Source organism: Drosophila montana, unplaced genomic scaffold (assembly GCF_035044405.1).
Source record: "Drosophila montana isolate Dmon_TW-CO22-7 unplaced genomic scaffold, ASM3504440v1 contig_3218_1, whole genome shotgun sequence".
NCBI classification, from domain to species: domain Eukaryota; kingdom Metazoa; phylum Arthropoda; class Insecta; order Diptera; family Drosophilidae; genus Drosophila; species Drosophila montana.
Genome location: NW_026998098.1, coordinates 1395425 through 1417910, shown reverse-complemented (window position 1 = coordinate 1417910; position 22486 = coordinate 1395425). Strand labels below are relative to the sequence as shown.

The window sequence follows — 22486 nt, the reverse complement described above, 5'->3', positions numbered from 1 at the left end:
GCATGTGGTCAGAAAAAACGTAACTATATGTATATAAATATATGAATATGAAGTTAATTTTGCAAAAAGTTTTTGTACAAAACAAAGGAAAGTTACTAGGGTAAAAGAAATCTGCCGATTGTCCAGATCTGCAATCGATATTTATATCGGCTTGCCGATTTGTAAATCGATTTATGGACACAATAAACAACAGGTATTTTAGTTGTTGGGGCCCTTGTAAAGTAATATAAACAAAACTATGGCAGATTTAGTGCGTGGCGAAGCATCTGAATCGGACGAGGAGCAGGAGAAACACAAGGCATTTACATTAGACAAATAAAATATAGAATCTGTCATAACAAAGTCGTTGCAGATATACGCAGCCGAAGTCTCTGGCGAGGCAAGCGAGGAAGAAGACGAAGACATCTACGAGCAGCCAAGCAGCGCCAGTGCCACCGCCTCAATATATCGTAACAATCTGCTGCAACGCAAACTGAGTAAGTGCCACCCTTTCGGTGCTTTAACAGATTTGATTCTAATCATTTGATTCAACTTCAGTCGAGAACAACATTGAGATTTGGAAGGCGTTAACTGTCCTAACACGCAACTTTGTGGTGAACGCGTCCAAGCAGCTGCTAACCACAGATCAAATGCTCATCAAATCCCAGGTCTCCTTGCAATCAGCTCACACTGCGCTGCAGCAGGCACAAAAAAATACCGCACAGCTACAGATCCGCGCTGCTTCGGCGTTAACGAGCAGCTTTTTGCCGGTTATCCATCTGAAGGAGCCAAGCAATTGAGGCAGTAATGCAAATGCATACCCTTTTATTAATAAACGAACAAACTAGGCTAATCCTCCGTATCCGAATTGGGCGCATACACTTGACTATTGGGCGATGGCTCGCGTGGAACATAAGTGTTTTGAAAACAGCGCGAGAATATTGTGCGCACTCTTTGTTCGCGCTCCCGCTCCGGAGACTGCGGTATACTTTCTTCCTCCTCCTCGTCGTTATCCTCCACTTGTGGTGGAATTAGTGTGGGCGGCGCATCCTCTGTATTGTAGAAGCACACTTCTGTGCTGCTAGGCGGCGGTATCTGGCTTGCTTCCATAGCATCTGATACTGCAAGCAACAGCGCTTCCTCGTCGGCTTCTTCTTCAACCAGATCCACGGTATCACCGTCGGCCAGCAGGCGCGCTGGTTGCACAGAAGGTGCCTCGGATGGCCGCTCAGGTCGATGCTCGCGAAACTGAAACAGCGCCGTGTCTACGTCCGAGAGAGTTGTATCTTCAGCCAGACGGCGTTTCTGCTGAAGTTCTTGTCCAGGTCCACTGCTCTTTCGCTTTTGCGCTGCATTGGTAAGATTACACATGCTTATTTCGCGCGGTCGGTAATCCTCCGAGAAGCTAACATCATCGGGAGATAGAGTTGATAAAATCAGCAAGCATTCAATTTCGCGGTGTTTGTTTATCTTAACAAAGAATGGACTGCCCGCATCTTCAAACTCCAGCGTCAATTGTGCGTTCAGTGCTTCAGCAAAAAGAAGAAAGGCGCGAAATTCCTTGATGCAAAATGTAATGACTGCGCCCTCGGCTACCTGGTAATGCTCGAATTCGCTTGGCTTCAGTTTTAATTGCGATCGCATGAACTTGTCATTGACACGAGCGCCTTCAATGTAGTTCTTGGCGGATAGACTGTCTGGTGTAGCCTCAAGTGTTAGTTCCTCTTCAGAAGAATTGAAGCTATTTGAAATTTCCATGAGCAACTTATGATCGCCCCGTATGCTATGATAATATATGACATGATTACAAATTAATAGGTAATAAAAAACGACTTTACATGTTCGAACTCTGATCTGTGGGAACATCCGAAGTAATATTTAGTTCATCCACAATGGCAATGAGCGCCTGCTTCATGGTCTCCAGCTTGCAGCGAAGATTGACTTGGAACTTAGTCCGATTAGACACGATGCTCAGCTCGCAGTGTTCAACCTGTAAAAGCAGTATTTCATTTGCACTGGTAAATAGTTAGCCTCTGCTCAAAAACTCACCTGTTTCATATTGCGAAATACACCAAGGCATGGCTTCATGGCTATTTTACAACAGCAATCGCCACTGGGTGGCAGTTGAAATGTATCGAACATGCAGCGGTTGAAGCATATGCTGGCCACTGCGGACTGTGTGGGATTGATGGAGCGCATGCGAAGTCCATGTATATCTGCTTCGATGAATAGCTCTTTGCCCACTTTGGACAGCGATTGTATGGCTTTGGCAATGACTAAGAAAATATTGGGAGTTATATTAAAAAAATATCCTGAGAATATCCGTATTACTTACTGCGCGCATTGCCTCCCTCCAGTGTGCACTTCATTCCTTCTTTGCAAAATTGCAATTTGGGCGCGCATTAGTTTATAAACAATGCAGCAGGAACAGCTGATGTGACTAACAGGCTGGCAACGTTGTAATTAGTACACATATTTGGTCACTCTGGAGAATTTTAGTTTAATCGCAAAACATGCGTGTTAATTGATTTAATTTCATTTCATTAAAGTAATATGATTTTCTGAAAACACATTAAATTTAATGAACCATCATGAAATTGGCATTTGGTTCTGATAATCAATACAAGGATAACCTATCAAGGAGCTGAAATACCAAATGGTTCAGACCAGAATCACACATTTGTAACAGGGTGGTAACGCTTTTTCGGCCGGCAAAACGCCACATCAGTTTTCGCCTTAAATTTAATTAACAACTAGTGGAGCACAAAAGCTAAAGTGAAATAATATTGCAAATAGTGCTTTTAATTCCACAATAACTTGTTATTAGTGCGTCATGTGCACGTAACAAAAAAAGTTATACATATACGCACAACTAAAATGTTACGTCTTGTGTGTGTGTTGCTGCTGACGACGGGGACATTGACGATATTGTCGCCTGCTTCTGTCTCGGTGGGGGCTGCAGAGTCCAGTCAAAGTTATCCAATTACCACATTAATTAATGCCAAATGGACGCAAACTCCACTATATTTAGAAATTGCCGAGTATTTGGCGGATGAGCAGGCAGGTCTTTTCTGGGACTACGTGAAGGCTGTAACGGCATTGGACACGGCGCTCAACGATTACGGTAGGTGGTCAATGTGTAAACAATTAAGTGACCAGTCCAAACAAGAAAAGTATTGCAAAATACATAAAGTATTTTAAATACTGCCTATTCGTAACGTATTAATTTCTAATGAAGAGTATACCCTTGCAGATACGGAGTCAAAACAGTACAATGCCGCCTTACAGCTTGTACGTTCGCATTTGAGTGTGCCACAGCTGCCACTCCTGAAACTGGTCGTCGCCATGCACAGCTTAACTCCGCGCATACAGACGCACTTTCAACTGGCCGACGAGTTGCGAGCCGCAGGCGCTTGTCAAGGAGCCATATACGCCCAAGTGGGCACGGAGCTCGCCTGCACCTATGCGGAGCTGGAGCAAAAACTGAAGCTGTCGCATGATGCAAGCAGCTTGGATGCAGAGGTTGGCAGCTACAGCTTCGATCACGTGTATCCCGGCAGTGAGAACAATACGCGTACCGTGGTGCTGTATGGAGATCTGGGCAGTGCCGCATTTCGTCCATATCACAAGCTGCTGGAAAATGCAGCGAATGCGGGAAAAGTGCGTTACCTGTTACGCCATCAGCTAGCCGAGCGAAGTGGACGGCCCGTGCGCTTGTCCGGCTACGGCGTAGAGTTACATTTAAAGTCTACCGAGTACAAGAGTCAGGATGATGCACCCAAGCCGGAGGCTGGCAACGGTAGCTCTGCCACAGCTGAAGAATCAACCAATGAAACGGATGTACAAGGCTTTGACTTCAAACTGCTGAAATCCAAGTATCCAACGCTGAAGCGTGCTTTGGATCAGCTGCGACAGCGTCTGCTGCAGGGCAACGATGAGATTGCTCAGCTCAAGGCTTGGGAGTTCCAGGATTTGGGTCTACAGGCAGCCGCAGCCATAGCTGAGATACAGGGTGATGAGGCGCTGCAGTTACTCCAGTATACGGCGCATAATTTCCCCATGCTGGCGCGCACTCTGCTCGCCCACAAAGTTTCCGATGAACTGCGAGCTGAGATTAAGCACAATTCCGAATCTCTAGGACGCAGTTTGAACGTGGCACCGCCCGACGGCGCATTGTTTATTAATGGTCTGTTCTTTGATGCGGACACCATGGACCTATACACGGTGGTGGAGACGCTGCGCTCCGAGATACGCGTCCTGGAGAGTCTGCACGGCAACAATGTGCATGGCCACTTGGCCAGCGCGTTGCTAGCCCTGGATTTAAATAGTGCCAACAAGCGTGAGTTTGCGATTGATATCAGGGATACAGCGGTCCAGTGGATCAATGATATTGAACAAGATGCCCAGTACAGACGCTGGCCGCCATCGGTTATGGATTTGCTGCGTCCCACTTTTCCCGGCATGTTGCGCAACATACGCAAGAATGTGTTTAATCTGGTGCTGGTTGTGGATCCACTGCAGCCAGAGGCGCGCAGCGTCATCAAATTGGCTGAGTCCTTTGTTATACACCAGGCGCCAATACGCCTAGGCCTTGTATTTGATGCTAGGGCTGTGGAGGATGCAACGGCTGCTGATTATGTGGCCATTTCGTGCGCCTTTAACTATGTGAGCCAGCAAAAGGATGCACGCGCCGCACTCAGTTTTCTCACGGACATTTATGCGGCGGTGGGCGAAACCGAAACCGTCACCAAGCAGCACATTGTCAAGCAGCTCATGAAGGAATTCAGCTCGCTGAGCAGTACAAAAGCCAAGGAATTGCTCGGCGAGGAATCCGATTACGATTACGGACGACAACTGGCCGCCGAATTTGTGCAACGTTTGGGCTTTGGCGCAGTGCGTCAGCCGCAGGCGCTGCTCAACGGCGCGCCAATGCCGAGCAATATCATCAGTGCAGACAGCGACTTTGAGGAGGCAATTTTCACGGAAATCATGAGCCAGACAACGGCGCTGCAGAAGTCTGTTTACCGTGGCGAACTGACCGACAACGATGAGATGATCAATTACCTGATGAATCAGCCGCATGTGATGCCGCGTCTCAATCAACGCATACTTAGCCAGGAGGATGTCAAGTACTTGGACATAAACGGCATGCCCGCCAAACAGCTCGGCAATGCTGCAGCGCTGAATAAGCTCTCGAATCGTGACATGACCGCCACGTTGATGGCAAATCTGAAATACTTTGGCGGCAAGCAGAGCACTGAGCGCATTGGACGCGCCTCGCTGCAGTTCCTGACAATTTGGGTCTTCGCCGACTTGGAGACGCCTGAAGGCTGCGAGCTGCTCACTCACGCCTTGGACTATGTACGTAGCAGTGAGAGCGTGCGTCTGGCATTTATTCCCAACACGGAGGGTGTGAGCGATAAGCGCAGTCTCAATCGCTTGGCCTGGGCGGCAATGCACTCGCTGGAGCCAGCGAAGGCTACGGACCAGGTGCTCAAGTGGCTGCGTCAAAAGAAGCAGCGCATAGAGGATATACCCAAACAGCTGGAGGACGTACTGGGCAGCACGGAACTGCATCTGAAAATGCTGCGCGTCTATGCACAACGCGTGCTGGGAGTGGCCAAATCGCAGCGCCTGGTGATTGGCAATGGGCGTCTCTATGGCCCGCTCAGCGCCGCCGAGAGCTTCGATAGCGCCGACTTTGCGCTGCTGGCGAGATACAGCGACTTGCAGTACGGCGACAAGGTGCGCGAGGTGCTCAAGGAATCCGCCACTGAGGTGGACAGCGATTTTAACAGCGACACACTGCTCAAGCTTTATGCTAGCCTGCTGCCCAGGCAAACCAAGACGCGCTTCAAGCTGCCCAGCGATCTGAAAACGGACCACTCCGTCGTCAAGCTGCCTGCCAAGCAGCAGAGTCAGCCCCACTTTGATATTGTCGCAGTGCTTGATCCCGCCTCGAGAGCGGCGCAGAAACTAACACCGATTCTAATATTATTGCGGCAAACGCTCAACTGTCAGCTCCATTTGTATCTAACTCCTGTGGCGCAGCACAGCGATATGCCTGTCAAGAATTTCTACCGCTATGTCATCGAATCTGAGGTGCAGTTCGAGGCGAACGGTGCACGCGCCGAGGGTCCGCTGGCGAAGTTCAGTGGCTTGCCCGCTAATCCGCTGCTGACACAGCAGCTGCAGGTGCCCGAGAACTGGCTGGTGGAGGCGGTGCGTGCTGTCTACGATCTGGACAATATTAAGCTGCGCGACATTGGTGGACCAGTGCACAGTGAATTCGACTTGGAGTATCTGCTGCTGGAGGGTCATTGCTTTGATGCGGCTAGCGGTGCGCCGCCGCGGGGCTTGCAGCTGGTATTGGGCACAAAATCGCAGCCCACGCTGGTGGACACCATTGTGATGGCCAATTTGGGTTACTTCCAGTTGAAGGCAAATCCTGGCGCATGGACATTGCGTCTGCGCGATGGCAAATCCACAGATATTTATGCCATAAGCCATGCGGAGGGGCCCGACACGTTGCACCAGCAACAGACGGGCGCAGTCCAGGTACTGATTACCTCGCTGCGCTCCCACGTCACCAAATTGCGCGTATCCAAGCGGCCGGGCATGCAGCACGCAGAGCTGCTCTCCGATGACACGGCGCCGTCGCAGTCGGGCATTTGGAACAGCATTGCAAGCAGCTTTGGTGGGAACAGCGGCACTGCCGGAACGGATGAGGATGCGGAAACCATCAACATATTCTCTGTGGCCTCGGGACATTTGTACGAGCGTCTGTTGCGCATTATGATGGTATCCCTGCTGAAGCACACCAAGTCGCCGGTGAAGTTCTGGTTCCTCAAGAACTATTTGTCGCCACAATTCACGGACTTTTTGCCGCACATGGCAAAGGAGTATAATTTCCAATATGAGCTAGTGCAATACAAATGGCCGCGTTGGCTGCACCAGCAGACGGAGAAACAGCGCACCATTTGGGGCTATAAGATACTCTTCCTGGATGTGCTCTTTCCGCTCAATGTGCGCAAGATTATATTCGTGGATGCGGATGCGATTGTGCGCACCGACATTAAGGAGCTCTACGATTTAGATCTGGGCGGTGCGCCCTATGCGTATACACCCTTCTGTGATTCGCGCAAGGAAATGGAAGGCTTTCGGTTTTGGAAGCAGGGCTATTGGCGAAGTCATCTAATGGGCAGGCGCTATCATATTTCTGCATTGTATGTGGTGGACTTGAGGCGTTTCCGCAAGATAGCGGCCGGTGATCGATTGCGTGGACAGTATCAGGCGCTCAGTCAAGATCCAAATAGTTTGTCCAATCTGGATCAGGATTTGCCCAACAATATGATACATCAGGTGGCCATTAAGTCGCTGCCGGATGAGTGGCTTTGGTGTCAGACCTGGTGCAGTGATAGCTCCTTCAAGAGCGCCAAGGTAATTGATCTGTGCAACAATCCGCAGACCAAGGAGGCCAAACTAACGGCAGCTCAGCGCATTGTGCCCGAGTGGAAGGATTACGATGCGGAGCTGAAGGCACTATTGGCGCGCATCGAGGATCATGAGAATCACAATATCGGCAGCAACAGGGATAATGCTGAAGATGACGAGGAGGAGCATGTGGTTGTCATAACAGAACCGCCGCCACCCGAGTACGTGCACGGCGAGCTGTGATCGCTGTCAACCCTTTGTTTAGTAAATTTAAGACTAATGTCCTTCATACTTGGTAAATACTGAATTAGCTAAGCTTAATACCAATCTAGCAGGCAACAACAGACAAATTAATTAGCAATTAAAATTAACAAAAAAGAGGAAGCAAAAAGCTCCGAGTCTGAAAAGATTTTGCATTCCAAGAGCCTCTCGCCACGATTCGAACTCGATAAATATAATAAATAAATGTATTGAATGCAAGCTACATAATTTTTGTTCGATTTAATAAAAACTGTACGAACCATTTTTAAGGCAAGGTGTTGTGTGTATTTTCCCGTTACTTTCCAGTCTGCGTTGCCCAACATTGATTTTGTCATCTGGCAACGCTGTCACAAAAACGTTACGGATTTAAGTCTTGGCTGTTATTTGTTTACTTTATTTTAAAATTATAACTTGAATTCATTGCATAAATTCGCGTACTTTAGTTTTTTTTTCTTTTACCTAAGTAATGAAAATATTATTATTAGCATAAGGTTTGGTTTATGTTTAGAGCATATTTATAGAGATTTACTTTTTGGATTTTGTGTCCAACTACGGGTTTCTATCAATTGTAAGGCAGACAGTGCAGTCCAAGTAGTATTGATTTAAATATATTCTGCTTATTATCAGTAGTTGCGCTAAATTTGTTTTTAGTTGGAAATTCACTTTTAATTTTCTTTTCCTTTCTTAAAGCGTGTATGTTAAGTTACCTAACGTATTAGTTTTCTTGTATTTTTTGTATAATTTATCATAGTATATAATTATTAAAAATCGTTTTTAATTATTTTTTAACTAACGCTGAGTGTAGTATACGAGTGTTAGGTAATTAAAGCTTTGGTTTTTTTTTTCTTTTAATTTGTCTCAATATGTTAATTATGTATATGTTTTCGTTCAGACTACGCATTTCTTGCTAAATATGAAACATTTTCGCATTCTAAAAAAAGAACCATAGGTATTAGGAAATAGTTAACATTGTTATTTTTTTTGATAAGAGCTGATTAAATTATATAGAAAAATGCTGTTGCCAAAAGTGGTTTGTCAGTTAAGAATCTGTATCTGTATCATCGTGATATATATATGCATATATCTTCTTACATGCTAAGAATTGACGGAACTTTAGAAAATTTGACTGATGTTCGTTTTAAAATCAACGACAATACTTTAATAAATATTGTTGTTATTCATTTCTTATTGTTTGGTATTCAAAATATTGTATTGTTTGTTAATCTTTGTTCTGTTCAGTTTAGGCATAAAGTTATGCTGTTTAATTTGTTCGTTGCTCTTGGTTAACTTTCTTGTTTATTGTTTATTGCTTTAATCCAAATGTTTATACATATCTTCCAGTTGGGGCTTGAAATAGCTCTTCAATTGCGGCCGCTTGGCCTTGAATGTGGGCGTCAGGAGTCCGTTTTGTACAGAAAACGGATCGGGATGCATGTAGATATCCTTGACCTGATTTCCGATGAATGTATATGTTTAATATTTATCTATCGAGTTTATATATATATATTCTTAAGCACCTGTTCGAATGACTTTAGTCCACTTTGCTTTCCCCAGTTGAGCATATCGTTCATGATCAGTTCCTTCACATTCTTATTATTGCACAGGACGGATAATGTGCCGCGTACATTGTTTTCCGTGGCCCACTGTTTAAGGACATCGACATCAGGTACAACAACAGCGATAATGCAGCTCTACATATACGAATTTAATATAATATGATATAAACAAAACTATATTTTCATTAATCTAATTTAAATTTAAATAACTTTAAATATTTTTCACTTTAATTCATCAGCATTCTTTACAGCTGTTTCGAACTTGCAGTTTTTCACCCATTTTCCACTTTTTCGAAATTTAAAAAGTTATTTTGGTAAAGCATTTTTTGATTGAATTTCTATGAAGTGCTTCGCAAGGGAAGTCTTGAAGTATTTTGGATTAGAAAATTGAACTTTCAGCCATTAAAGATTGGATTTGAACTGTCTGCATCTGTCCAGTAATCATTTTGTAAAACTATCGAAGCAATCCGTTCAATTTGGATGAGTTAGAAATGGTTTTTAATTGATTTGATTTATAAGATTGGAACTTAAAACTTTGTTAGTCTCTTGATTGCATTCACGTTGATATCTAATCTTTTATTAGCGAGCCTAGCCAGATCTTACCCCTGTTGGACTCACCTTTAAGCTTTCGCCATAGACATAAACTTGGTTGACATATTGGCTCAATGTGTAGATATTCTCGATCTTCTCTGGCACTATATACTCGCCCTGGCTGAGCTTGAAGATGTGCTTGCGCCGATCGATGATGCGTAGTGTTCCATTGGGCAGCCACATGCCCACGTCGCCTGTGTGATGCCAGCCCTCGGTATCGATGGCCTCGGCCGTTTTCTCTGCATCCTTATAGTAGCTGCAGGTGCAAACAAGTTATTAAAATCGAATTCCACAATTGGAATAACTAGCTACTTGCCCGTGGAACACGTTGGAGCCGCGCACACAGACCTCGCCGGTGTTCTGATTGGCAAAGTACTCCATTTCGGGCACATCGACCAGCTTGACGGCATTGCAGGAGACGGGCGGACCGACATGATTGGGCACATGATCGCCCTGCACGGTCAGCGTTATGGCGCCCGTGCATTCCGTCTGACCGTATCCCTCCAGCACCAGGCAGCCGAGAGCGCAGCGCATGAAGGTCAGCACGTTGCCGGCCAGCGGCGCAGAGCCGACGACCATGAGGCGCAGATTGCCGCCAAAGGCCTGATGGACCTTCTTGAAGACCAGCTTGTCCCAGCAGCCATTGCGGCGCAGCACGCCGCGGGCGATCTCCTTCTCCTTGGCCTTGAGTGCCATATTGAAGAGGCCGCGCTTCAGGCCCGAGGCGGATATATCGTTCTGTATCTTGTCGTAGACCCGATTGAGCAGGCGCGGCACAGCCGGCATGACCGTAGGCTTCAGCATCTTCAGATCGTTGGTCAGCTCCTTGATGTCGCCGGAGTAGAACCCGACACAGCCGCCCACATAGTATATGCCATTCTCGCAGCAGCGCTCGAACATGTGCGCCAGCGGCAGAAAGGAGATCATCACATCTCCGGCCCGTATACGATGATCACCCATTTGGAGGATCACCGCACAGACGCCGGCCACGACATTGCCATGTGTGAGCATTACGCCCTTGGGATTGCCGGTGGTGCCAGATGTATAGCAGACCGTGCACAGATCCTCCGATGTGGGCGGCACCTCCGGATGATTGCCCTTGGCGCCGAGTTTCTCCACATCGATAAAGGAGAAGATCTGGACGCCACGACTGCGCGCACGCTCCAGTGTCGTCTGGCGAATGGGCTTGATGGAAACAATGATCTTCAGGCTGCGCGGCGCCTTCTCCAGCAGCATGGACGCCTTCGCATCGTCCTCGACAATAATAATGGACATTTCCGTTTGGCGTATGATAAAAGCACAGGCATCCGGACCGAGCGTATCGTACAGCGGCACCACAACCAGCGAGAACGAGTAGCATGCCTGCTCGTACAATATCCATTCCGGCCGGTTCTGTGAGTAGATGCCGATCAGCTGCTTGGGCCGTGCGCCCAATGCCAGCATCCCGGAGCCAAAGTTCTTGGCGCGCAGCAGCGCCTCATCATAGTTAATCCACTGGAAGATATCAAAGATCATTAGCCAACTAGTGTGGACAATGGGAGTGCATATGAGACGAACCTGATAGGGCGACGTGAGAGTCTCGCGCCAGCCCAGGCAGGGACCATTGTTGGAGGCGTAGGCGCCTTCGCGGAACGTTTGGTACAACGTGCGCACATTCTCTGTGATGTAGGAAACAAATTTACCATTCTTCGACTCCTTGTAGAACTTGGAGACGTGTATTTGTTCTGGACCCTGCAAACAGTTGGAAACAAACGGAAAAAAAGAACACAAATCGTGTCGCATGCAAAATGAGTGAAGGACTTGAAGAGATTCTCGCCGGGCGGAGCGTACAGAAAACAGAATATGATAATCTTACTAGGCCAGGGCGATAATTAAATAAATGTGGTATTATTCTAGGATTATAAGTACATGATGATTTGGGTTATTTTGCCAAATGTTTTTTGCCAAAAACTGTTTGAATAGCTTTCTGTTTGCGCTTAGTTCAATTTCTTTTCCAAACCCATCTATTTTAGTCGAACCTATCTGATCCCAAGATTTAAATCATTTATTAACATAAAGCGAGCCCTAAATCAAACCAGTTATCCATGAATCGAACCACATTATGGTTCAAGAATATCTTTTGAAGCACATTCAGCCTGATCAAGGCCTTCGGGAAGCGGATTATTCTAACCATATTTGCCAGCTATTTCTATATGAAAATATCTAAGGCTTGCAATATTTTCAGTAGAACGGGCAGTTGTTAATTAAAAATGGACATTGTTTCATTAAATTAAATAAATAAAACAGGACTATCTCATGAATGTATAAAGCGAGGTTCACGCAGGGAACTGCCTAAGGCAGGACTTTGGTTCGAGGCAAAAAACTTAACTAAGGACAATTTGTTTTTGGGTTTTGCTGCCCAGAATAATATTGAAATTATCCTGGTAATCAATGTTTCTAATTCTTCAAAGATTCCTTTCAATAATTTGTCTAACTCTTGGCGAAATTCCTGCTCTTTAAACTGGATTTGTTAAATATTTGCAAGGAATTTACTTTAAGTATTTTATTATCTTAAAATAATAATAGTTCGAATATTAAAATATTTTCATTAATATTGTGGGACTTTAAAAAAAACTCTGATTTATCCTAAAAGTGTTCCCAATTTGTTTCAAAGATTAGATTTGAGTTTAGTTTTTGTTTTACTTTAGACAAACAACTTTTCTTCTCTTTTACCCTAACAAATATTAATTTACTTAATACATTAAGTATATATTCTGTTTATTCTTGTTTGTCGCCGGCCAAATACAATTTCGGACAGACATAAAAACAAATTGATTTTCGGTTTTTCCAGCCAATAAATCTGTTTGCAATGATGGACAAAGGCCAAAAGCCATTCTAGTTGATGTTGCAAATTCAATTGGCATGATATACGGTTTATTTTAGGCAGAAAACATAAGGCCATCAATCGCCAATTTGAATGAGTGTGAAACGAACGTCAATCGCAGATATAGTAGGTGCAAAGTGCGATCGACTTAAACTATGTATATCCCAATCGAGCACTTCCTTTATGGCGAACAGCTGTGAATAGATATTTGGATTATGGCAAATGTGTGTTGATGCATGAAAATCGAAATCAAAATCGATCCAAGTGGTGAGAGGGGAGGGGGGAGGGTACTTTTATATTTTGTTTATTTTTTTTTATGTATTTCAAAATCGGGTTGGTTATAAAACTATAATCATAATGCGTTAGGTTTTTTAAGTTCGACTACGATATCGATTTGTTTCGATGCGAATAGATATTTGTGAATGATATTAACAATAAGGCTGCCTACCCCTAGGGGCATGCCACGCCTACCCTGTGCTGTGTATCTAGCTGTGGATCGTATTTAAGCTGGCCGCGGGGAGGGGTGGGGAAGGGCGAACAAAATATGTGTAAAAATCAAATAAAAAAATAAGGAAAATTAAAGCAAAGATAAAAAGAAGCAAAAAATAGTTTCTGATTAGTTTGGCGCGAATCTTCAAGAAAGCAGGGTTAGGTTTTCTTCTTCTTCTTCTTCTTCATTTTTTGTGGGAAGTGGGAGGGGGGAGTGGTGGAAGTGGTTTGGGCATCTTAATTGCTAGGTGTGTTTACCTTGAGCACATCGCTCTGATTGTTTAGCTCGATGGGCACGCGCACGGTGGTTATTTGGCCGCAACAAGACATTGTTTCTTTTGGGTTTAAGATTTAAACACAATAATTCACAGGTTTATTGCTATAATTGACTTTAATGCTCGAATTTGTTTGAACACACAGAGAGATAGAGGTCACTTTTATTGGTCATTCAGTTCAGCGGACGTTGTCGCGATTAATATGCACATTTTCCAAAATAACTGCAAATCGAATCAAATTTTGGGTTTTTGCGTTTTTCTCTCTACGTTCTATTTATTTATTTTTATATGTATATTTAAATTATAGCCAGCTCAGGTGCTTCTAAAATTATAAACCATTCAGTTTTCGTTATCTGTTTTTTGGATCAAAGGCGAATTATAATTATGGCGCCCGCTGTCAATTCGCATTTGGCAAAAATCAATTCTGTTCTCAATAATTATTGAATACTGTCCAATGCAGGCAATATATTCACCCGGCCATAGCCCCAATCCCCAATCCCCAATCCCCAGCCGACCCCGCCCAGACTCAGTCGATATATCGACGAGGCGGCCGACTTTTGGTTGGCCTGCCCCAAATGTTTATAAATAGTCGGGCTGTTCTGTTGTTATCTTTCGGCCGAGTAGACGCAAAACACACAACAAAAAGAGAGGCAAAAAAAACAACTATTTAATAGATAGTCAAATATTTTGCACAACTCAAACAGAAACAAAAAGAAATGTATATATATATACATATATGCACGATCCTATGCGCACGGGGCCTGAGTCATGGGAAAGGCGATTGCGGCTCGTTGGGCTGCCTTTGGGGCATTGGAAGATTGAGTAATATCAATGGGGATTTGTTATTTGAATTATGGTAATTGTAGATGCCATAAAAATGCCATAAACTATATGGCTAGTGCGGGCTAATTGTGAATGGATCGTAAGTGCATGCATTCAATTTGTTTTTGAATTCAATTTGTTTTTGATCGAAACCGAAAATGTTCGCAGCTAAGACTCTCTCTATATATATATTGAACCGATTCGATTTATTTTTACCCTGAACAGAGCCTCTTTTCACGTGAGGTGCACAAAAAACACCTTAAAATACATTTGAGCTAGACTCAGCCTTATAGGATCCCAAAAATCGGCTATATCTAAACATTTTTTTTTAGATGAGGTCGAACTTACATGTAGCCCGCAACTTCCATATGAAAATATCTACGGATTGCAATATTTTCAGTAGAACGGGCAATTGTAAACTTAAAATATACTTTTCTCATTAGAAATTGGAAGATAATACAAGCCAATTCCAGGTTCAAGAACAGAACTTTAAGGCAGCGAACTAATTTGAATCCTAAACCGAATAGCCGACTATTTTTTGGGTTCGTAGCCCCGATATACTAGTGTATATCTATAAATATAATAACCCATTGAAAATGGGCAAAAAGGCTAGATTGTTTTTGTGCTAATGTATGCAACAGGCAACTCCGACTCTATAAAGTATCTATATTCTTGATCAGCATCAATAGCCTAGACGATCCAGCCATGTCCGTTTGTCTGTCCGTCCGTATGTTCGTATGTTCGTATGTTCTTATGTATGAATATGTCGATATCAGAGCCTATAAGAGCTAGAGACTTAAAATTTTGGACGTAGGTCCTCATAGTCCCCGCGCAGTACGAGTTTGTTTCCGCAAATCGATAACTTGTCCCGTTGCCAAGCAATCGATAAAAATCGGTATCGAAATTCTGTTTTCGGAGCAAATCTTTTAGGTTTTAAGAGCTAGGGTTCAAAGTTTGACATGTACTTTCTAGAATAGTATGAGCCTTTTCTTTTATCTCTAATAATATCAGTTTTAAGTCCATAATTTCATAATTTTAGAGCATTATCTTAAGAAATTATTAAAATATTTTATTTTATTTATGGCATCTTTACGAAAATTCAAAATATATTCAATTTAATTCGTCTTGCTTTTTACTGTCTTCCGACAGTTTTCTAGTTGAGTAAGATTGAGCGTCCGTAAGACACAAGTATTTTGGCTTGCAACTGTCAGACTTTGTTTAAACCCCTCGAATGCCCCTACAAAGTATATGAATTTCCTGAAATTCTTTGTGTAATGCTCATGTTGGCATTGCTAGTTATTAAAAAAAAAAAAACATTTGAGTATTCCAAACAAATAACAGCTGCTGGCTTGATGCATAAATGATGAGACATTTCTAATGGATTCTGCCCATTTGCCCAAAATGTATTATTGCCAGGCTTCAATTAAACGCACATGCCATTATTTCGCTATTTCGGCATTTGGGGCGCTACGAACGCGCCCCCAAGCACCGTTATTTAGTAAACACCTAGCGGTAAACAGCTAGAGTTGCCTTTGCATCTGTTCGATTCGCAAGTTGCCTGCAAAATATACACTTCTCTGCGCGATAATTTATTATTATTAAACCATATATCAACACGAATTAGAACGAAAATAATTTCAACGATACGATTAAAGCTGATTTTTATGCATGTTTTCTGCTTTCTTTCTTTCGATAAGTTTTCTTTTTATATTCTTTATAGATCGACTGGGCGGTGGCCTTTGGCCATATAGCTAAAAACACGGGCGCGATCTTGAACTTGAGGGATTCGGGTTCGGGTGCGGGTTCGGGTGCGGGTTCGGGATTACATGCCCAGGCAATAGAGCGAAGACATCGGCACTTTGACACTTTGACAAATGGTCATTCGACATTTAAATATGTTATTTTCGCTCTCTATTTTTTTTTTTATGATTTCAATTTTTTTTTGGCCCGTGTTTTACGTAATGATTAAACGACCGTATTTTTGTCAATTTGTTGCGAATTGTCAGAGCGTTCGCTTTATTTAATATTTAGTATAGGCGAGCTATTATTTATATACAAAAAAAAATAAGTATATTGCGTTGACTTATACATATATATACGATACATGTACATGTTGCTTTTTGTGTTAGCGGACGAAATTCTATTTTATATATTTTTTGTTCTTGGCTGCTTTTCTTTCGAGGACAAACGCGGCAAACGCAGATCTTGACGACACGATGCTGAATTTCGAACTGAACAGCAAATCTCGTGGCTAAAAATGATTTTGGCAAAAGATTTTCAACAATTTGCCTGCCGAGAGAACGGCTGAGTGTTTTATATCAAATCGTCGGCTATTTCGGAGATGGTTTTCGGGCTGCGGGGGGAGGAAGGGTGTCTAGGAATTTAATTCGTTTATAGTTTTCATATTAAACGGTTTTTGCTCGCATAGTTGTGCAGCTGAATACGACGATTATATACGAATCCATATAGCTTGTCTTCTCATTATTATGCCAGCTTCTTGGCCTGATCAAGATGTCTGTCTGCCTCTTCCCGCCTGCGATTCTCTGGTGTTATGTGCACGCGATCTGCGATCACAGGGGCTGGCATGTGACGTCGTCGTTGGGGTAGGTGGATCAGATCGGCGTGGCGGGGCGAAGGGGGGGGGGGGATTATGTTAACGTGTTGCTGTGTTGTCTGTGTCTGTGTCAGGGAATTCGATTTGGAGGTGGCGGCGCAATGCCCTTTGATGTGCGAGCAATATGATTTATGATTAATAATAGGAGCAAGGTGTTGATTCCAATTTTAAACTTAAATAAACATAAAAGCATTTGTTTACAGTTTTCCTTTAATAAATGAATTAGGTTCCATGTGGCGTCTAAATATTCTTCTAAAAGAATTCATGTTAATCTCGTTAGTTTTAATCTCGTTAACCAACTCGCTTTTAACCTCACATCTCGAATTCTAACCTCACAAATTGAATTCTAACCTCATATATTCAAGATAATTGTCAAATTTCCAAAAGCAAATTATTATTTGAACTGAATTGTTTGCGTTTCACTTCATTATGCACACTTAAAATTAATAACCCGTTTAAAATCAATTGACATATGTGATTTATTTGATATTTAATAAGCAACCCAATTTGCATTTTGCATTTACGCGTTCGTAATTCACACGACATTTTAAATGAGAATGTGCCAAATGGGTGCTAGAATTTACCGTTGCATCGGCAGACAGGTTGTCCCTGTCCTGTCACTCGGCTGTAAATATGTGCATAATTATATTACGTGCACATTTCCTTATTGTATTGCGTGTGTGTGTGTGTGTGTGCACTTTGTTCGTTATCATTCGTTAATTGCGCGGTGTTGCCACCTAGTCGGAATATACTTTGTGTGGCTGCAGTAACGGTATTCGTTGCTTATAAGTTATCGATATACATTGTTTTAGGGAATTTCGCGCCATTGTTGTGTGCTTATTGCTCGTGTGGATGATTTGTTTGTTTTACATGTCAATATGTGTGCGGATATTGTTTGTTTACAGAGAAATAAACAAAAGAGAAATGAACTTGCACACGGTCAAAAGTTAACAATTGTCGGCAGTGTCAATAAATGCATTTGCCAAATGTTTACAACAATTTGCATATATCGAACTATTATCGAATTAGCAGCAATTGAGCTTCAGCCGTCTAATTAAGGCAAAAGACTATGCCAATTGAGCCATGACATGATTTATGCCACGGCACTTGATAAATTATTAGCAAGAATAGCAGCGACAACGTCAACGAAACACGAATGCTGCACATTTTGGCAAGTGGCATTAGTATGGGACGACAATTGGAGCGTGGGATTTGAATATTTGCACCACGGTAGCAGTCGCGTCATGGCAAAAATAGACTAGAAACCAGAATAGAGCCAAAAAATGGCTCACAATGCGAAAATCAAGTGAAACATCATGTGACGACAACAGAAACGAACTAGAAGCAGAGACATGTGCACATCAAAGGCCGACCAAAGACTTCTGTTTTACCTCAACACACAGAAAAGCAAGAACAAAAGCAATTAGGCAGAATGATATATAGTCAAGAGTGCTCGACTAGCAGATACTCTGTATAGATATACTTATAAGGATCGTTTGTAAATGTAAATACCTAAATACGATTCATGTATGAATTTTCTCAGGATTTTCTTTCTATTTCACATTTCTATCGAATTCTAGTCAGTTTTTATCGATAACAGCTTTTTCGTCTTGAAATCCTCAACTCTTATAAATAGTCATATACTCTCACAGTTATTTGACCAACCTCATCTGTTGTGGCAACAGGGTACCATAATAGAAAACTTAAGGTAAACAAATTGACAAATTGATGATGTAATGGCCGCAATGGCAAGCGGGTAATCGAGCAAAAAAAATAAATAAATAAACTGCATAAAGGTGGTGCAGCATGCTTACCTCCAGCAATGGGGATTGATTTTCCAGAGGCACTAATGGTTTGTCCGGTATTGGTCGCGTTACCAGAAAGTAGGCAATACTGGCCGCAACGCTGGTCAAGGTCAGCGTGCCCAATGTACCGCCAAAATAATAGAGATACCCATCGATTTCGTCCCCTGCAAAAGGCCATTTGTTAAATTATTGCAAAAAGTGTAATTCACATTTTTTTATAAAAAGATAGAATATGAAATTTAGACGTGTTAGTGTGCAGAAAACCTGGATATTAAAATACTACAATTCTTTTGGATATATTTCGATATCTGAGATGATATCTTTGGTCCCTTATCAAATCCCAATCTCGTATTGTGTATTCTTAAGCCTATCTGAAACTCGGGACTTGTTATACTTACAGAAATATGAAAAATTGCTGACTATGAGGTGATTGATATAGGCTAAGACCGATTTCTCTGGCGTCATTATTGTTGTTGTTGTTGTTATTGTTGTTGTTTTGTTGTAATTGTGTTTGTAGTTCCTAGTTATACCTGAGTGTACGTTACGTGTTTAGCTTAATGATTGCCAACAAAACTTTGCCTGCAATGAAAACGAAATTATAAATCAATACAAAATGCATACGTCAGCTAAAATTATTTATATATAAATGTGTGTACATATACAATTTTAAATTAAATTATATACAAATTTTAAGCCCCGACGAACCATAACAGAAAAACAAATGTCCAGCATAAGTTGTCAATTTTCCGCCCAAATAGATATATGCCACAATTAATAATTGCCATTATTACAATAACAAGCGATTAAAAAACGCTCAGCCTAATAATTATATTGTCTACGATTACTATAATATATGGGAAAGTACATTAATCCAATCGTTTTTAGATGGCAATTAACCTGTGCTCGGATTTTGAATAGCGTACGAAGCTATATGAATTATTGAATATTATCAATAAAGCTCAGCTTCTAGAACAAATAGTATAACAAATATATTCGAATTGAAAAGTCACGGCCGTTTCACTATATCTCTGTTTATGTTTGTTCAAAGTTTCTTCTCCGACTGCAGCTGTTGCTCTCCGAAGCAAATAGGTTAGACATATGAGATAACTTTGAATAAAAATACATGCTGATATTGCCTTTATCTGCTAAATGTTATGTACGCAGCTGTTATTAAGTACTTAGTCGAAGTGTAGATGCTCTAACTACCCCAATACCATATACTAAATGTGCCTAGTCTATGAAACTGGAATGTTAATCTTTCATAATTTTGTGTAAGCTTTTACTTGAAAGTCTTCCGTGTTTTAAGAAATTTATTTATTTAAGTCTCTGTGTCTTATTTTAAGTCTGTTTGTATAACGTTTTTCAATCAGAGAAATCTCAAAAATCTCAAATTTTCCCGAATGTTTTTGGTGTATCTTTGTTTACTTTAAATCAGAAAGTATTTTTATTAATATATATTGTGGAAATGCCAACAATTTGTATATTGCCCATTATTATAATGCCCTGACTCGACATATGCTGGAACTACCGAATACCCTTTAAAAAAATCTAATATCAATAAACATTTAATCTAATATTATATACTATAGTAGATAGAGATTACAAAATACGTGTAGATACTATAAAAAGTATTGAGTTCTAAATAAATTAGATTTATGTAACTAGATAAATTGTTAAGCCGGTTTTGCGAAATTCCCAGCTAACATGTTGGAAAGGTTTTTCCGGAAAACAACAAGCTCATTTATAATTTATGCAGTAGGATGTCAATGAAATCAACTTACGATCAGATGCAAATGCTACTAAGGTAAAGTTGTTTTGAGATTCTCTAGATTCTTTATTACAATGCATTTATTTTCCAGCTATTAATAGCAGCTCATAAGATATGTAGGTACTAATAGAATAGTTAAGATCTAGTTACGTTCTGGAAAGTCTGGAACTGAAATGGAACTATCTGAATAAAATGTGCCTTGAGCTGACGCGATTTACATGTTTGTCCCTTCAAGCACAGCAAATGGTCTCCTCTAACCGCGTCTGGCACATCCCAACGACAGAGCTGATAAGTGCATACTTATACTATGTTATATATGAAACATACTTGTATATAGACCGATTGCATAGCTGGCTTTATCAGCGTGAAACTGAAACTTTGCACTTTTTATAATGAGATTATGCACTCGAGCAAAGAACGGACCCATTGTTGTCACAGTGTCTAGACCTGAAGAATTATGCAATGGAACTTTGCTGACAGCCCATATTGATTACCTATGCTGAAGTTGTGCCGGGTCAAACGGAGCCGGTTGTTCCACGGTACAAAAAAAAAGAGCAAGAGCAAGAGCAAGAGCAAACCAATCAGGAGAGAGTCGGCAATAAAAAAGGGTCTCGTGCTCGTTGATTGTGAGGTCAAGGCAGTTTCAAAGGCCTTTGGTCTCTTGTATTGTTACATTTTAGTGTGCTGTTTTTTTGGCAACTGCAATGCGGCTTGGGAGCATTGATTTTTCAGTAAATGGAATGGGCGAAACACGTGCGTTTCATATATTGGAACTTACCACGGCTGAAACTTTCAGTTTGGTTATCAGAGTTGAGTTTTGTAATGCATATCTGGATTTGGCAGTTTAAAACCAAATGTCCATAAATAAATGTTGAAGAAAATCAATGAAATTAACGTATTACACGGGTTCACGGCGGCACTTCTTACTGAAGGCGGCACAGGGAGGAGCGAAATACAGAACTAGAAACCAGAAAGTACAAACCAAACGTTTCGAACGACTAAACTGAACTGAAACGCAGAGCCGCAAGCCAAACAAGAGAAACCTACCGCGACCGAGCCTCAAGCCAAGACCCAAAGTCAGTTTAGCTCGGCTCGAATGGCCAATGGAGCGGCGGGGCATGCGTGCATCGACGTCGGCGACGACGTCAACGACGGCGAGGGCAACGACAGCGGCATGAATGAAGCCGGCAGAGCAGCAATGACAGAGAGCAAGAGAGAGAGAGAGAGAGCGCGCGTAAAATGCTGAGAGCCACAACAGTCAAAACAAATATTTTCAAGTCAATTTTAACCGCCCGACAAGCGGCTAAAAGGCAAATACGCGACACGTGCAGCGTCAGGCTGGAGCTGGCAGAATGGGAGAAACAGAATGAAAGGAAGAGAGAGAGGGAGAGATACACCGCGGTAGCCATGGTGGCGTGGGAGTATCGACTGGTGTCTGAGCGAAAGTAGGCAACGTGGTGGGAAAAGGGACGCGTTATATCAAGTGCATGGGAAACCCAACAATGGGGGTGGATTTGCGTCTGTTAGCCGCTACTCGTGACGCATTTGCTCCTGCAGAGCGAGGGGAGTTTCAACAAAATAGCTCAAAATCAAATTGCAGCAAATAAATTACGAATAAATTCATTTGATGGTATATTTAATATAAGTTGAATATGAATAGAAAATAACAATTGTTATTTTTAGAAAACTGCAATTTCCGAAGATTACAATCTGTACCAATTTGTATATATATCTTTAAGTCATGTTTAAACATTTGCCTCAAAGATGAATTGAAAATAACATTTGTAAAAATACTTAGATCTGATTGCAACAGCTCACTTAATGCCAAATTCTAAACAGGTTTCTGTAATACCATTTAATAGACCTCTTATATATCATTCACAGTTCGTGTGCGGAATACTCATTTTGAATTTAATTTCCCTCTATATACAGAATATGAATGGGTTGCATAACGCAAGCAGGTATTTATTGAGCAACCCTCGGATTTGGCCTTTAACGCGAAGTTGTATTTAGCTTCGCTTTGGGTGTC

General features: G+C 42.1%; 4 protein-coding genes and 1 long non-coding RNA gene across 7 annotated transcripts; 2 read left to right on the top strand and 3 right to left on the bottom strand.

The window, feature by feature from the left end:
• Window positions 1-148: 148 nt before the first annotated feature.
• Window positions 149-841, top strand: Blos3 (Biogenesis of lysosome-related organelles complex 1, subunit 3). Its single transcript, XM_064689813.1, has 3 exons — window positions 149-298; window positions 353-476; window positions 538-841. The coding sequence occupies exons 1-3, from the start codon at window positions 239-241 to the stop codon at window positions 777-779; spliced, it is 426 nt and encodes a 141-aa protein (XP_064545883.1). The 5' UTR covers window positions 149-238; the 3' UTR covers window positions 780-841.
• Window positions 776-2463, bottom strand: Rad9 (cell cycle checkpoint control protein Rad9). Its single transcript, XM_064689811.1, has 4 exons — window positions 2315-2463; window positions 2029-2255; window positions 1818-1969; window positions 776-1762 (listed from the first exon to the last, which is right to left on the bottom strand). Exons 1-4 carry the CDS (start codon window positions 2346-2348, stop codon window positions 829-831), a joined length of 1347 nt encoding a protein of 448 aa, XP_064545881.1. The 5' UTR covers window positions 2349-2463; the 3' UTR covers window positions 776-828.
• A 210-nt stretch (window positions 2464-2673) lies between these two features.
• Window positions 2674-7943, top strand: Uggt (UDP-glucose-glycoprotein glucosyltransferase). The gene is made up of 2 exons (XM_064689809.1): window positions 2674-3103; window positions 3233-7943. Exons 1-2 carry the CDS (start codon window positions 2857-2859, stop codon window positions 7654-7656), a joined length of 4671 nt encoding a protein of 1556 aa, XP_064545879.1. The 5' UTR covers window positions 2674-2856; the 3' UTR covers window positions 7657-7943.
• Window positions 7900-8662, bottom strand: LOC135433654 (uncharacterized). The gene is made up of 2 exons (XR_010437121.1): window positions 8204-8662; window positions 7900-8133 (listed from the first exon to the last, which is right to left on the bottom strand). It is a non-coding gene; the product is annotated as an uncharacterized LOC135433654 (long non-coding RNA).
• A 311-nt stretch (window positions 8663-8973) lies between these two features.
• LOC135433583 (long-chain-fatty-acid--CoA ligase 5) lies at window positions 8974-21440 on the bottom strand. 3 transcript variants are annotated; one of them, XM_064689724.1, is made up of 8 exons: window positions 21236-21440; window positions 19088-19268; window positions 18699-18853; window positions 11379-11552; window positions 10138-11315; window positions 9849-10077; window positions 9192-9365; window positions 8974-9123 (listed from the first exon to the last, which is right to left on the bottom strand). In XM_064689724.1, the coding sequence occupies exons 2-8, from the start codon at window positions 19152-19154 to the stop codon at window positions 8986-8988; spliced, it is 2115 nt and encodes a 704-aa protein (XP_064545794.1). In that variant the 5' UTR covers window positions 19155-19268; window positions 21236-21440; the 3' UTR covers window positions 8974-8985. The 3 variants fall into 3 exon arrangements, with proteins under 3 accessions (XP_064545794.1, XP_064545796.1, XP_064545797.1); XM_064689726.1 differs by lacking the exons at window positions 18699-18853; window positions 19088-19268; window positions 21236-21440 and adding exons at window positions 13156-13191; window positions 13432-13713; XM_064689727.1 differs by lacking the exons at window positions 18699-18853; window positions 19088-19268; window positions 21236-21440 and adding an exon at window positions 13432-13712.
• Window positions 21441-22486: the final 1046 nt, after the last annotated feature.

Excerpts from the sequence above, each read along its gene's own strand:
- Blos3 (XM_064689813.1), top strand. The coding sequence starts at position 239 with ATGGCAGATTTAGTGCGTGGCGAAGCATCTGAATCGGACGAGGAGCAG. Across the intron at positions 299-352 it reads AGGAGCAGGAGAAACACAAG|ATATACGCAGCCGAAGTCTC; the intron begins GCATTTACATTA and ends AAGTCGTTGCAG. Across the intron at positions 477-537 it reads TCTGCTGCAACGCAAACTGA|TCGAGAACAACATTGAGATT; the intron begins GTAAGTGCCACC and ends ATTCAACTTCAG.
- Rad9 (XM_064689811.1), bottom strand. The coding sequence starts at position 2,348 with ATGAAGTGCACACTGGAGGGAGGCAATGCGCGCA. Across the intron at positions 1,970-2,028 it reads TATTTCGCAATATGAAACAG|GTTGAACACTGCGAGCTGAG; the intron begins GTGAGTTTTTGA and ends CTGCTTTTACAG. Across the intron at positions 1,763-1,817 it reads ACAGATCAGAGTTCGAACAT|CATACGGGGCGATCATAAGT; the intron begins GTAAAGTCGTTT and ends ATATTATCATAG.
- Uggt (XM_064689809.1), top strand. The coding sequence starts at position 2,857 with ATGTTACGTCTTGTGTGTGTGTTGCTGCTGACGACGGGGACATTGACG. Across the intron at positions 3,104-3,232 it reads CACGGCGCTCAACGATTACG|ATACGGAGTCAAAACAGTAC; the intron begins GTAGGTGGTCAA and ends ATACCCTTGCAG.
- LOC135433583 (XM_064689724.1), bottom strand. The coding sequence starts at position 19,154 with ATGACGCCAGAGAAATCGGTCTTAGCCTATATCAATCACCTCATAGTC. Across the intron at positions 18,854-19,087 it reads CAGCAATTTTTCATATTTCT|GGGACGAAATCGATGGGTAT; the intron begins GTAAGTATAACA and ends GGCCTTTTGCAG. Across the intron at positions 11,553-18,698 it reads ATCAATCCCCATTGCTGGAG|GGTCCAGAACAAATACACGT; the intron begins GTAAGCATGCTG and ends AACTGTTTGCAG.